Source organism: Cylas formicarius, unplaced genomic scaffold, assembly GCF_029955315.1.
Source record: "Cylas formicarius isolate icCylForm1 unplaced genomic scaffold, icCylForm1.1 PGA_scaffold_4__25_contigs__length_36172078, whole genome shotgun sequence".
NCBI classification, from domain to species: Eukaryota; Metazoa; Arthropoda; class Insecta; order Coleoptera; family Brentidae; genus Cylas; species Cylas formicarius.
In genome coordinates, this window is record NW_026844334.1 from 33,753,012 (window position 1) to 33,769,815 (window position 16,804).

At 34.4% G+C, this 16,804-nt stretch overlaps 1 protein-coding gene across 3 annotated transcripts in view; it reads right to left on the minus strand.

Annotated features, from left to right (window-relative positions):
- The window catches only part of LOC132701001 (cadherin-89D), a 267,876-nt gene that overhangs the window by 103,009 nt on the left and 148,063 nt on the right, over positions 1-16,804 (minus strand). For all 3 annotated transcript variants that reach the window (XM_060668612.1, XM_060668611.1, XM_060668610.1), the window contains exons 7-8: positions 13,977-14,105; positions 65-292 (exon numbers count right to left, since the gene is read on the minus strand). In XM_060668612.1, the coding sequence (XP_060524595.1) occupies positions 65-292; positions 13,977-14,105 (357 nt within the window). The remainder of the gene's footprint in view (positions 1-64; positions 293-13,976; positions 14,106-16,804) is intronic.

Sequence of the window (16,804 nt, forward strand, 5' to 3'; positions counted from 1 at the left end):
CAAATTACAAAAAAATTATTCATTACAAGAATTTTTGTCACAGGTCGCGAAAATTAAAACTTACCTGCGACGCTTGAATCTGCAGAACAAATGTGTTCGCTGGCAATGACCGTTCAGCTTCCAAGTCGATTTCCCTTTCTAAGAACAAAGAGCCGTTTACGTGGTCCAGATAGAACAGATGTCGATCGTTGCCAGCTATAATGTCGTATCTAATGGGAGTGTCGATGGCAAAATCTTGATCGAAAGCGTATATCGCTGGCTGGAAGCTGAGCCGTTCGTGTATCTTAGCGCCCTGCAAAAGAAAATTCAGAAATCATATTTTAATTTTTGAACAGAGATATATTTATGTCATAATAATGATAATAACAATGGGCCCAGCTTATGCTAATGAATACCTTTGACGCAATTTATTAGATATAATTTATATATGAAAATGGGAATTTAGAGCATCCTGCGACGTTGTACGATATCCGCTCTCCATTGCTTTCTATTTTTTTCATTACCCTTCTCTTATATCTCTATGGCTCAATGCCGCTGTGACTCCTTCTGCTCAGGTCTCCCTTTCTTCCGTCGGTGGTGGTGGTGTAATTTCCATAGCCATCTTTGGAAGTCTTTTCTTCACCTATCCCCCTCTTACTTCTTCGTGTGTTTCTCTTTCTAATCGAGATATTCTCAACTACTTCATAAACACGTCCATTTCCACTGCATTTACTCTTCTTTAATTATCTTCCGTCAGTCCCCATGCTTCTGATCCATATAGAGGCCGCTCTTTATCAGCAAGTTGTAGATGTTACTTTACATTAATTTTCTTTGCGTGGTTTATCCGTGTTCTGATTTATGATTTATCAGAAATGGGTATAAATTAAATTTCTAAATTTTGGCACCATGTAGACCAATTTGTGAGATTGACTGACAGGAACATTTCATCAAAAAACTGGTTCATCGTGAAAATAACAGATTTGCTAGATAATGGTCATCTCTGATTGCGGGATTTATTATTTAAAAACTGTTTTAAGGTATCCATATGGATTGTTTAAACATTATCAAAAAGGCCATCTTCATCTAATCTTACAAATTTATTCTGGTATTGATCTGCAGGGTCAATAAAAGTTAGTTCTCAAAATGAATAAGATTTGGGTTGCTTAGAGTGGCAAATGAAAAGCAAATGAGTTTATACAACATCTCCGCGATCAAAACTAACTAAACTAACCAAAACTAACCAAAAACTTTCGAATGATCACACTGTCCCATCACACCCTTTTATAAATACTGCTAAGTACTATTAAATTAAAAACTATTTGCTCCTTAATACCTTACAAGACCTTAATATTTTTGGGCCGATCATATCCTAAACGCGCACGTATAAGGAACCGCCTGAATCTTGGATAATTTTAACATTTTTATGGTCTGTTTTTTAATGCGCGAGAGTTAAAAATCCTGTAAAACTAAGTAATCTTAGCCGTGATCCATAGACGTCGAAAGAGTTGCAGGTACTTATGCCTTAGTGTTTAAAATTAAACTACGTTTTCTAGCAATGGGAAAAATATTATTCTCAATGTGTTCAAAGCTCTTCGGGATCAAAACTGAACATTCGGAGTTACAGAAAATGTGCAAATTTCTTTCCAATGTAACTGGAGTTGGACAGTGAAACAATAAACCGACTTGTGCAAGAAGATAAACGCGACCCCATCAGGTCATCAAAGAGAAGCAAAAGAAATTGTAGTATATGTGAATGAAAATACTGTCATCAGCAGAATAACACAATCGTTTAACTTAACAAAGAAATAGATGAAATGACATAATGTCTGAAATGAGAAAGAAGAGTCTTAAAATTTTTATAATAATAATAAAAATGATAATAATAATACTTTTTACAAAACTTCTGGATTCCTCCTGCGTCGGTTTTTGCTTAGTCGAAATTGCTGGCGTTTCGCCAATCATCCTGTTGGCTTCTTCACAGCTTGACTGAAACTGGCTCGTATTTTACTCTGTACCTGCTTATATATTGCTTGAGGGGGGTGGGGGCGGCGCTAATGAGGGGTATAAACACCGTCTCGGATGACTTAGTCGCCTGAGTCGCGATTAAGATCGTTAGGTTGTTTATAGATTTCTATAGACTCTCGGAATTTTCATTGGTAGAAGAACTGATTACATGCAAGAATTTTAGCTTTATCAAATAAAATTTCATGCCCGGTTTCATGAGTGTGTTCGCCAACAGCTGATGAGTTTATTAGTCTTAGTCGTATGGCTCTTTCGTGTTCTTTGAGCCTAGTTGATATTTTTCGTCCGGTCTCTCCAATGTATTCTTTGCCGCATATGCATGGAATACTGTAAACTCCTGGCGTCTCAAATGGAATTTTGTCTTTGACGGACCGCAGATTTTGAGAGATTTTTGGACAAGTGGTAAATCGGATTTTGACGTTATACTTCTTCAGAATTTTTGAGATATGGTCAGTGATGTTTTGAATGTAACGAAGGACCTCAATGGCAAGTGTAGGATTGCTTTCGGCCTCATTGCTATTGGAAGGTTGTGGTGAAGTGTGTTTTTTGATGGAAGGTTTAATATCTTTAACGTGGAAGGAAGAGTAAAATACGAGCCTGTTTCAGTCAAGCTCTGAAGAAGCCAACAGGATGATTGGCTAAACGTCAGTAATATCGACTAAGCAAAAACCGACGCAGGAGGAATCCAAAAAATTTGTAAAAATCATTACAGTAGCCTGTGGAAGTTTCTTTGAAAAATTAATAATAATATTGGTTTATTTACAAATAGCACATTCAAAAGAAGATTAAATAAGTACAAATACATAAATAGTAAATAAATAAGGGGAAAAGCTCACGAAATATTAGCAAATGATTATATGTTCGTGAGCTGAACCATATATAAATCAAAAATAAATATATACAAATTTTCGGTTTTAAGTATGCGGTGTATAACAGACTTGATAAAAGCAGATCAATATGGACCTTAACTAAAAACTTAATGAATTGTAATAAAAGAATAACTATTTTTTAAATCTACTTGTTGGTAGATATCGCTGAATAAACCATTCTTTTATTCCACCCATTGCTAAAAATAAATTGTGAAAAATTATGATTGTAAAGAATTTCAATCACTTTCAAGACGAAATTGTCTGCTGACTATGGCTACAGCTATAGATATTGAATAGCAAAAACTTATGTAAATTATAAGTAAATCGCAGAGCTCAGGGTGTACGCTTTAATTCCTCTATAATTTCTCCATTTACCATTTCTTGTTATTAGAATAATATAATGGGTTTAAATAAATAAGCCAGGGCGGAATACTTCAATAAACAAGAAATTTTAAAGGAATTCGACGGAATTCCAAAGAAATTAGTTTTCATGTTATAGTGGTAAGATATCATCTGTCTGTCATATGGTAGGTCGCTGTTTCGATTATGGTTATAGTGAATTTTTTTTTATATTTCTTGTCAGTACGGACCGCAATTCCCCGCAATTCCTTCATCGTGTACACCATTATTCTACAGGGGTCTAAATTTGAATAAATTACGGATATATCATTGGTAGAACATGTCAGGATAAAAATGTAAGCATCCAATACCAAATTAGTGCGACCCTCATTTAGGAGCTATTCGAAATATATAGGTCTTAAAATCCGTCATTGCTATTTATCCAAATATTACGTTATTATCTTTAAGTTGTCCATCCTCTTTAATGGTCTCTGTCATTGAAATTTACATTTTAGTACCCTGTCGCATTAAGATACTGGGTAATTGGGGTTTTAAATTTGGTTGTTTGCTGTTGGTATTTCGTGCGGTTTCGAGTGTTTCTGTTCAAAATATTAATCAAAAATTTTTTATGCGCTGTTTAGTGTGTAGAATAACCTAACATACGCAAACGCAGGTCGTTATTAGCTGAAGCAAGCCAGGCAATATCCCTTCTAATGTCAGAAACGTGTGAAACCAAACCGTGGATAAGAATTTGTTTATGTTAATTGCCGGTTTATATTTGTTTTGTGAATGAATAGAAAAAATTAAGTGACAAAATTAAGGAAAAATGGAAGCCCTAGCCCGATTTTATTTGTTATAAAATAGGTAAATTAAAAGAAAATGACTTTGATAAGGAATAATGTTCTGAAGCGATATTAATATCCACTGAATTATTTAATTTTTCTTTAGGTTTCAGAAGTCGAAATATATTAAAAGTAAATGTCTGAAAAAAAAGCTTTCTGGTTATAAAAGACGCTTTATGGTAATATGCGAAAATTGCGTGTTAATCATATTTCAAGCTTCATTAATCACAATTTTTATCTGTGAGGATACAGTACAACGAATTAAAATGCAAGTATTTACTAATAACCTGATATTTTTATATCATGAAATAAACAAAGAAACACGCTGACCGAGACGATTGCGGTTTTTAAATCCAGCCGCGATTATACAAATTGCACTTTGCGTTCAGGATATTTTATTAAGGCTTTCTCTGAGAACGCTACCTTAACGGCTTGGGCATTATCTTGGTTTCTTTTACTTATTTCGTGACAATGGTATAAACATCGCGTCCTAAGCGATCTCCAAGTTGTCTTCAATTTAATTTATTATTCTTAATCTAAAGATCCCGCAATTTTTGGGACATTAAGTAAATAGAACTTATTACTAATTACAAAGAAGGGTCAAGCATCAGTGTCAATTGCGCACAAAATTTAGTTTACTAAATATTATATTTGTATTGATGTTACTATATATTGCTCTGTATATGGATTGTTTGCTGTAGAGCAATATATATATATATATATATATATATATATATATATATATATATATATATATATATATATATATATATATATATATATATATATATATATATATATATATATATATATATATATATATATATATATATATGATGACACTATATTCCGGGATATCATCCGTTCGCTCGTTGAACTCCGACTGGAATCCTGCATCCGACTGGAATCCTGCAAATCTTGCATCCGACTGGAATCCTGTCTTCAACAAAACGGATACCAAAGGCGCACCATCAGCAAGGCAATCAGTAAACAACAACAGCCGCAGCAGAGAGTGCAGGACGAGACCCAACGAAGATCGATCGCTGTCCTGCCATACATCAAGGGGGTTACTGACAAAATCGGCCGAATATTACGGAAACACGACATATCAACGGCATACAAACCTGACCATACCATCGGAGCAATACTAAGAAACCCAAAACAAAAAATTACTCTGGAAAACCAAGGAGTATACAGTGTAGCATGCGGATCGTGCAGCCTGACGTATGTGGGACAGACCAACAGAAGGATTTCAGCCAGGCTCGAGGAACATCGTTTAGCCATAAGAAACAAACAAACAACATCTGCTTTGTTTCAGCACCAACATCAGACAGGCCATAAAATTGATTTCGGCACTTGCAAACAAATAGCTAATATTCCTGATTTTAGGACTAGGATTATACGAGAGGCCATCGAAATAGAAAAGTCCGGACACCTCAATACGAGAGACGACGCTCTGCATTTATCCAACACGTGGAGAACGATAATCAAACAGCAGAGCGATGCGCAGCAGCCAACGGGGACATCGCAACTACGATCGGGCGAAATTAACAACGCGACAATTCAGGGGGCGGAGCCACCTCCCCCCACGCACAAGCAGCACCGTTACCATCTCCGGCGCAGAGTATAAATACCGCACGCACCGCCGATAACCTCCCAGTGTTCGAAGTGTTTTCGGAGCGCGAGCATTGAAGATGCCAAGTGAGATTTTGGCGAAACGTCTGCAGGATTCCAGTCGGATGCAAGATTTGCAGGATTCCAGTCGGATGCAGGATTCCAGTCGGAGTTCAACGAGCGAAATGCAGGATTCCAGTCGGATGCAAGATTTGCAGGATTCCAGTCGGATGCAGGATTCCAGTCGGATGCAGGATTCCAGTCGGAGTTCAACGAGCGAACGGATGATATCCCGGAATATAGTGTCATATATATATATATATATATATATATATATATATATATATATATATATATATATATATATATATATATATATATATATATATATATATATATATATATATATATATATATATATATATATATATATATATATATATATATATATATATATATTGGTAACACATTCCCACCAAATGGATCACAATTTTAATTTCGATGAAACAAAAATTCTACATAAAGAAAATAATTACAACAAAAGATCTGACATTGATGACGTCAGTTTTATCTACTCTAACTTTACAACCAACTGTCAGTCAGACTGCGTTTGCCCATAATAGTTTCGTCACAATTTAATTATATTTAGAAAAATAGTCCCAGGCCTCAACACATTAGGTGCCCTTGTGAGTAAAGAAAGTGGAAAAAATTAGACGGCCGCCGGTAGGCAAAAAACTTTTCCATCATTTGCGTTTTGCGTTTGAAGTAAAATTCTTTTAAATAAAATGTAACAACAATAACAAGTTCGTCTAGATGGCCGCCCCGGGTAAAAATGATTAACAATTTTGTCTGATTCTTTCTGTTTTCCGGATGGGTTTGTTGTTGGCCTATAATGGCACTGTCGTAGTAAGTACATTAATTAAAAGACTCTAGTATTAAATAACTAAGAACCGTTTCATATTGTAGCCCCTGAAGAAGAAAATGAACATTTTCGAAAGCTTGGCGTAGCACAAAAGCCTTTTATTTGAGCCCTCATCAGGACCGATACCTCAATCTTTACATATAAATCTTATAGGGATGTCGTCAGGTAGGCAGGCTGATTGAAGAAAATCTCTTTTCTATTACGGCGAGCTTTCGGAAACGTTTATTTCCTTTTTCAAGGCTAAAACATTTTTAAGGACACTCTGTATATACATAATTAAAATAAAATGAAAAAGTAGATATATTTTTTTAACTTACTGTGCAGGTTGAGTTTAAAATTTGTTTACGTTAACATTGGAAAACACAGGCAGCATTAGATAGGCTTAAAGTAACAATATGCAATCGATTATTGCGGCTACATTTTTAATGATTTTTAACACAACTAACTTTCTGCGAACCATGCAGACGCTCGCTGACGATACGAGAGGAGAAAAAACAAGCAACAAAAACAGTTTGTAAGTCGATGTTATTTTTACAAATACCAGGCGACACCAAAACAATTTGTACCCGGATTATTGAAAGTATCTTTAGTGACCTTATCATTAATTCTATTCATTTTTTTGGGATAGGGAAAGTAAGTCAAAGTAAGATGGTCATTTGTATCAGCCCTGTAAAATATAGCTTAGCTACTTCCTTCTGCAAAGTACCCAATTCTACAGCGATCTAGCATGCGAAAAGTGTAATTTTACCACGTCAGTGTCGTTTCCCACGGATCCGAGCCACTTCGGACATTTTCTGCATATTACCGCACCGGTTTGGGAACAATCCGATGTTTTTGGGAGATTTTAACGCAGGGCTTGAATTTTGACGTTTGTCAATTCTGACGCTTATGTCAGTAATGTGTTAGTGCTTTTTTTGCACTCGTTGCATAACATACTATTTTCCCATAAATAAGTCGCAAGTCGAAGCATTAAATATTAACCACTTAAATGGATCCATAATAAAAATTCTGAATTTTAATTTTCACGTGAAAAAAACATTTTTCCAAAGATTTCCTTTTACGTAAAAAAGAAATAGAAAAGTTCATTTTCCTCAAAAACTACTCAAAATTTCGTTCATAGCATTCCATTTGAAAAAATAAAGTTGGTTACACGGTAGCACAAGGGAAGACGGAATACTATAAATAAAATATATCAATGCTTTTGGTTTTTAACTGTTTTTTCTTCAGTGTGGTATTTATTGAGATGAGGTATAGGAGCATCTTAAATGGACCATCTTGTACATACTAACGTGAGCCAGACGTCAATTGATATATTTTTTTGCAAATAACTATAATTTCCTATAGCGGAGCTTCCCAGTGACCATAAAATTCAATAGATCGCCGTTTTTGAACATGCAGAATTGAAAACTTCGGTGTTGCCAAATTTACCACTCTTTATAGGTCATAATTTTGTTATTTTAAAGGGAATGCCCAATTTATAGGAAACTTTAGGAGTGTATCAGTGAAAAGTTACCAGTTGTGTATTACTGTTGTCCAACTATAATCAAATCAAGCGATGCCATATGCAAGAAATCTTAATTGGGTCTTGGAATTCAGAAAATCATTCCCCTATTATTTTGCCTAAAAACTTGTTCATTTGACAAATGGTTTGAAACAAAATTTCTTCCATTCTGTAATTTCCGCATTAGTAAGATCAAGTTTTAGAAAGCTTTACTGATAAAAGCTTATCTTGCAATCCATAATTGCTTACTTACATACATATATAACTTAAATTATTGAGATTAAAGATGAAGATTAAGATATTCAGATTTTAACCATTTGATCCCTATTTATTAAATTGCAGATTCCTTCAGGTATTATGTGCTGGATTAAATTATTAATGCGCAGTTAAATTAACAGATATCATCATCATTATAATAATAAGCGCAGAAAGTTCTCGACGGGTCCACAGGTGTAGTGACCATCAATTACTTGTCAAAAAAATCCAGAAAAGCTTTTAATACGTTCTTTTATACGAGTATTTGGAAGCACCTGGGCTACACAATATTTTAAGCGTTATATTGGTACCGCAAAATCTGTATGGCTTCTTTGACTTATCTGCAATTTACTGCACATATTTATCCCTTTCGTAAGACTTCACAGTATAGTGCAGTCGCAAAATTACATTATCAATGTATTGGACCGGATTAAAATGATTATTCGAAGATAAGTAGGCAGAATTGAGGGTTTTTATTTTTAAAAATGTATTCTTAATTTTTGACGTAAAGTGAAGAGTTTTATCGTGTGGTTGAGTCACATATAAATTTTAGAAATGGAAATGGAAATCGATAAACAACCAAGCAATCTTAGCCGCGACTCAGGCCTTTACCGGTCACCAGAAACCTTGTAAATAATATAATAGTAGCCAGTGGAAGTTTGTTTGAGAAACTGTTATGTTTCAGGCAAAGTGTTGCGGTGACTTTGAGTACGAGAAAAGTGTCAAATCGCAATAAAACAAGAAGGAAGCATATACATTTGGGTTCTAAAAAATGGATAAATTGAAACCAATATAATTACTTGTAAATTTTGGTCATCATGTAAAAAGTACTCAGATTTGCTATAGTACTTAGATTCCAAAAATATCGTGTTTTCTATTGTTATCAGCTTTCCGAGTTCTTTCTTCGATGCATTTTTCACAATTCTTATTTTCTTGCAAGAGCAACGCCCCTTATTTCAAAAGTGGGTTTATTCAAATTTACAATCTCCAATAGCTCCCTTTCTGTATATATTTTTTTATTTTATAGACCCCCGAGGGATTAGATGCATGGAGGTAGTCTTCAAAAACATTGCCTTTTATGATAGGCAACAAATGGTAGAGATTAATAACTGTTTCAGTAAGCCGAGAACTGTAACCTATGGAATTCCACAGGGTGCAGTGCTAGGACCCTTATTTTTGCTTAAAAGCATAAAGCAACTACTTACTATTGATGTTCCCAGTAAAATCATCTCTTTTTCCGATGATACAGTTTTGTTTGTTGAAGGTAACAATTTAGACGAAGTCGAGAACCGCATTAGTTCGGACTTGCAACTTATGTCACAGTGGCTTGATAATAATTTACTAAAAATCAATTTATATAAAACACAATACTTGCCCTTTTCAAATTATAATTAATTATATATTGACTCAAATCTAAAGTGGAGCTTCCAAATCGAACAGTTAGTGAAAAAGTTACGATCCTTAATGTATTTATTCCGGCAACTTACTAAAATATCTGATAAGCAATTACTTCTACTTATTTTTCACTGGTACAATCACTTATATCTTATTGAATAATTTGTTGGGGTGCTGCCTATCACACAACTCTTCAGCCCCTTTACGTAATATAAAAAGAATTTTGAAAATTATATTTAAGTTAAATCGGCGATATCCATCTGACTTAATTTTTACTCAATCTCAAATACTTTAAATAAGAAAGTTATATTATATATCATCCTTTTGTGCTTAATAAAAAATAACTTACTGCTCCATTCAAAAACTCACGCTTTAATTTATTTGTTGGACAAAAAAAATACTTTCATACTGACCAAAGAACTTATAACGCACTACCTCTAAAACTGAAAAATAAAATAAAATTAAAATCATTAAAAAAAAAAAATTAAGTGGCTTATTGATGCTAAATTGTAACTTTTTGTAAGTTTCTAAGTGACTATTTATTATAAGTCAAATTCACAGATTCATTAATGTATTGTAACTATATAAAATTGTTTCTTCTTTTTGGTAGAACATTATGTTTTTTTTTTCATATTATATGATAGACGGGAAACATAGTTAAATTAATCTGCGTTATGTTCAAGGATGGCTGTCAAGTTTTTAACTTAGTATACCTTGAATATACGTTTTTTTTATTAATATTAATTTAATGTTTATATTACAATAAGTTGTTATATTGTATATTTTTATTGGCTTAAATAAATATTATTACTATTATTATTATTATTATTGTTGTCTTCATGATAATGTCCAATCCGTTTTGGTTGAAATGATAGTACGACACTACCAATGTGAGTAATTATTAATCTTTTCCTTCTGCCTGCCTGGCGCTTTGGAAATTCTTGTCCCATCAGAACTGTTTTGTTCTATAACTAACCAAGTTAATAATGCGCCGATGGAGTGATTTCATGAAAAACTTATAACAAATATAAGAAGTTACGGAAGGCTGACCAATCTTTGGTAGAAACCCAAACAAAACAAATTACAAGAAAATGAGACAAATGAGACAAACCTAGAAAGTAAATTAGAAAATATATCGACAACTGTTGATATAACGGGTGGTTAAATCGTAAGGGCCGATGTTGAATGTGAACCACACCTAAACGCCAAGTTTTTTTCCGAATTTTATTTGACATTTCTCTATTTCAGACTTACTCAATTTGAACCATGGAGAGATACACAATCCAACAACGTGTTAAAGTTATCCAGACTTATTATGAAAATGAGCGTTCAAATCAAAATGCATATCGTGCACTTCGTGATTTTTTTGGTCAATTTGATCGTCCAAATGTGCGTACAATCGCAAAAATCGTGAAAAAATTCGAGCAAACCGGGTCTGTAGAAGATGTGAGAACACCAGTGCATGCTCGTACAGCTCGTACTGCAGAAAATATTGCTGCTGTTCGCGATAGTGTGGCTGAAGAGCCGTCCACCTCAACTCGTCGTCGTGCCCAACAATTGCACCTCTCACGCTCGTCGTTGATAAACATTATGCATAAAGACTTGCATTTACACGCTTACAAGGTGCAATTGGCTCAAGAACTAAAGCCTCTTGACCATTCCAAACGTCGTGAATGGGCAGAATAGTGGCAAGAAATGGCAACAGTGGATGATCAATTTTCGAAGAAAATCATCTTCAGTGATGAGGCACATTTTCACCTCAGTAGATTCGTCAATAAACAGAATTGCCGCATTTGGGCGAATGAGAATCCAAGAGTGATTGTCGAAAAACCAATGCACCCCCAAAGAGTGACTGTTTGGTGCGGTTTATGGGCTGGCGGCATCATCGGGCCGTATTTTTTCCAAAATGAGGCCGGTCAGGCAGTTACTGTGAATGGTGTTCGCTATCGTGAGATGATAACGAACTTTTTATGGCCCGAATTGGAAGATATGGATGTGGACGATATGTGGTTTCAGCAGGACGGTGCCACTTGCCACACAGCTAACGAAACAATGGCTCTTTTGCGCAACAAATTCGATGGTCGTGTTATCTCACATAATGGCGATGTCAATTGGCCGCCAAGATCATGTGATTTGACACCGTTGGACTTTTTTCTTTGGGGTTATTTGAAAGAAAAGGTGTACGTCTATAAGCCAGCAACAATTCAAGAGCTAAAGGATGAGATAATTCGGCACATTAACGGCATAGAACCTCCATTATGCCTCAGGGTCATCGAAAATTTGGACCATCGGATCGAGGTGTGCCGCCGTGGTCGCGGCGCCCATTTGGCCGATATTTTATTCCATACATAATTGAGTAATACCAATATATCATAATAAAATAAAATTACAATAATTTCCTAAATAGTTTGTGTTTTATTCAAAATCAACATCGGCCCTTGAAATTTAACCACCCGTTAGAAGGCATGTGAAAGAGAATAAGTACGGAAATGGCACAAGAACTAGAGAGTGGTTCGATAAAATATGTTAAATCTAATTAAATGAAAGTAATAAAGGGATGGAGCAAGACATGAAGAAAAATATGAATAACAAGGAAGGTGTAAAAAATATTAGGAGAATAAAACAGAAATCATCATGAACAGCGCATAGGGGAAATAGAAAATAACTACAAAAAGAATGAATTGCGGAAAGTCTATCTGGAACGAGAAAGAAATTATTAAGCAGAAAGTACAATTTATAAAGATAGAAAAGGCAGATTGTTAGAATATTTTGATGAGGTGTTAAACTGACGGGACAAGGAAAATTTTAAGGAATCATTAGATAACCGTGTTGTACGACTATGTATCAAAGATGAGAGAGTTAAAAATATTATATGCCAACATAAAATCAACAAAAGTGCCGACAAGAATAATCTAATAGCCGAACTTATTAATTATGGAGGCGAAAAACTTATAGAGCAGCAGAAATGGGACTTGAACGAAATGAAATCTGGTGAAGTTGGATAGTTTAAATTAATAAGAGCAAGCAAGTAAGGGAAAGTATACACTTCTGAGCAAGCGGAGTAAAATTTAGGAATTAGCTTATTAGCAGAACTGCAAACCTAAGAATTTGCAAGTCAGTCCTGAGACGTATAGTATTATTTGGAAGCGAAACGTCGCCAATGGACCAATGCGAACAGGAGAAGAAGTGAGATGGATGGACGAGGATGGAAGGACATAAACGAACTAGGGATTAACAAAGTCAACTAAGTCTAGACCTTCACACTTGCTTTACTAAAGTTATATTTACGTAAGGTATATTTACCTAAGCAGATACATTCGTCTTTCTCAATTGAAAGTGATTTTCTGTGTTTATAGCGAAAACTCATTTTCATCAAAATTTTTCGCAATTTTTTCTTACCCATAGGTGGAATGAAATCACCATTTTTCATTTCAGGCACTATTTTGTTCAAGATACGCATTTTTTAAAAATTAAAACGATGATTCTTCTGATGACCGTCTTTTCGTCCTCATTTTTTGCAGTTCTTTTTTTGTCTTTGTCTTTGGTGATTTAATTCGAACATTTTCAACTCTTTTGTAACACCGAACTTTAAACACATTGAAAATATTTTTTTTTTAATTTTAGAAACGGCAGTTTTAAACATCCGATTGACACACTAGTAATTTTGAAAACCAAACTCCAATTCCACATTTAAACACTAAGTCAACTACCTGTCCGTCTAACTGCCACTCTCAGGACCCTTGACAATAATCATAGGTACAATACTATCCTTTTAGAACACGGTTAGAGCGCTAAGTTTTACAGTGCAATATCAATATTCATGTATGTCTCTCTGGCATTTAGAAAAAAACTTTATCCTTTAGAAAGTTTGGTCCATAATAAGATTGATGAGTCATAAAGATCCCAATGAAATCAGTAACAATTTTATATGTCTTGTTAGAAAATGGTGGGGACAAACATGTTTTTTGATTTTGTTGTACTGCCATTGAATAATACGTCACAACCCAACATTCCTCAGAACAGCGTTATCCTAATGGACAATATGAGCAATCACAGACGCCTACTACATTAGGTTTCAAGTTCAAATAATAGAAAATTGCAAGGGCCTTAGACGAGAATCAATATTTCTTCTCTATGATTGTGGTTACCGTAGACTTTCATATACCATACAGAATCATGATATTTACAAACGATGATTCCCATGCTGTAACAAGTCTGAATTAACAAGTTTTACTCACGGTAATCGGATAAAATTCTTGAATGCGAGTCCTGTAAATTCCCTTGGTAAACTTGGGAGGCAAATCATCATTGTCGTTGATCTTGACTCGCATCGTGGCATTCGAACTTCTCGGTGGCATGCCTCTATCCTGTAAAGAAATATTGACTGGAAACTGTTGGCTCAGCACCGAATGCGATCTTTAATCGTGTACGAACTATACATTGATAAATCAAACACTACCGACACTTTAAACGGTTACATGTATATATAAGAAAATACCTGTGAATAGGTATATTTTAACACAAATTAAAAATAAAAAACATTTAAAATTTAATATCTCGATTCACCAAAGGACATCGCTATATATCTCTTGGCATCTATTGTGTCCGTATAACCCCATTTGTTTATTAGTTGCTTCGATTGGCTCATGCCCATGCGAAGTATGATTAGAGTTCGCCAATGTAATGGTTGAGTTGTATTTATGAAATTTTGCTTATATTTCAATCGCCTAGGTACAGGTTATTGATTGAAAAGTGATTGTCTCTGATCATCTAGTTGCTTGTCCCGTTCTTTCGAGTTAAGGAACGATAATGTGAGACGGAGCAATACAAATGCTCCATTTTGGTAGATTTCAAGCAGCCCGTTATCTTGCCTATTCTATGTTTATCTATCTATTTTCTTTGTATGAACAAGTCTTTCCCAGACGACAAATTGCACTTTACAGATGTTAGCTTGTTTAGTGTGTGTTTGGAGTTTTGCCTTTGTTTTCTTCATATGTTTTTTTATAGATTAACCTTCAGCCAAAGGTAGGAGGAGGGCAGGTATCGAGTCGAATTCTATCCCAAACGATATTTAGGTCCATTATAGCCGCTCTATTATTCAAGTGAGATAGACATACTTGAGTTTTGCTGGATGTGGATGGGTCGAACTCTTCGGAATTCTCGCTGTTTTCCAATAGGAATTGAAAAAGTCCAACAAACACTTGAAAAGACCTGCTGCTTTCCCTGCTTTAAGATTATTTATAGCTCCTGCTTGCTCTTCAGTAGAAAAATATGTATCTGAAACTATTTATGGTACCCTTAAAATTTGGCTGCACCCCTAAGAATAGTTTTAACAGAAATTCCCTTATCCACTTCAACGAATTTGTCATAGTTCGCTGGTTCGGGTTCGATCTATTTTAGTGATTCATTAAGTTAAGTCTCTAAAATCTGTCCATCTCAGTTTTTTCAAGTTAATTCTTCTTCTGAAAGAGATTTTTGGTAAACTACTGGTCTGATTACTAACTCGATTGGTTGGAGTTGGGATTTTGGAATTGGTTTCATGCAAGTTTGTAGCTCAGGTTGCTCAGATCTTCACCGCCCACTGTTAAATGATGACTCGGAATCGTGAATCAGCCAGAACTGATACTCGTCTGCTTATTGCTCAAGCAATGTGAATGCGATGACATTATGGCGCTTTAGTAATGAAACCAGGATGGGAAAGCTGGATAATTCAAATTCTATATACAGTAGACTTTCACCCAATTTTTCCGTATTCGTATTCCGCATCATCAATCATATGTCATAAATATATCATTATCGTAATTTTAACCTTAAAAGTTACAATTAAAATTTATTTATTTACAATATCTTACGCATTAGTATAATATTATATTTACTAGTATAGATGAATTCGTATTCATTTATAACTTTCCTACCTTGCTCGTTCTATTTTTAGACCAATGGAAAATGAAAAATAACTTAAGGTGCGGAATTACAATTACAATTACTTTGATGAAAACGAAAAACTTGAAGGTCATTCTTGTTCGGTCGCAATAGACGTAGTGGTCAGAGTGTCGGTCGGTGTTTTCAATAGACGGGTAAGGGAGGAAAACTACAAATAAATACCAATTATATTAACAAAACATGGTCCTCTAGAAATGAGCAAAATATTGTAAATAAATAATTTTCCATAGCAAAAACACATAATTTTTATTTTTAAAGCTGTTTTTGTGAATGTAATGATGTAATTAATTCAGGGGATGTAAAATACGAATTTGATAAATTGACTGGAAGAAATTTGATAAAAAACGAAAAAAAGAAAACAAGTTTAATCGTGAATTCTCTTTAAAAAATAAAATTGTTCTTTATCGTTTATTGAATTAGTTGTAAGTTACACAACTCCAAAATGGAAAAGTTAAATTTATAAAACGCATTAATATTGAAGGTGTGATGTATTGGAAACAGCTAGTCTCATGAAAATTATGAAACAGAGCTTTTTTATTGAAAATTAAATTTCCTACAAAAATATATATTCAGAAAAATATTTTTACTTCAATCGCAGCAGGAAGAACAGGATAAAAATATTCAAAATACGAATGAGAGGCATTTTGTAATTAATAATAAGGGCTCGGAACTTTCACGATATTTTTGTTTTCGTCATTCTGAATGATTTTATCGATATATGTTTCATAAAACAAATAGTCGATTTTTTTGACCCCGTCTAATATACAGCGTGAGTCCAAAATACGGATCAAACCATTAATGGCAGACTCTTGATCTGAAAATATTGAGATTTTCATTATGCGATTCTTTTCGCGGCCGGATAGCATATTTCTTTATAAATTTCTCAGTTTTTCACAAATTTTGCTGGTATGTTTAATTTTCCCGTAAATTTTGTAAATGAAGTAAGAGTACACCCTCCACCAAATGTTTTCGATCTACGCCCGTGACCTTAAGACTTTGTTCGTTACAAACTTTGCTTTAATTTTTCCTCTCTTGTTTAATATTTGACGACAGTTGCAGTTTATGAGATATTATATTGGGTAGCCAAAAGAAAATGCTAGAAATAATTTTTGATCGTCTAGAA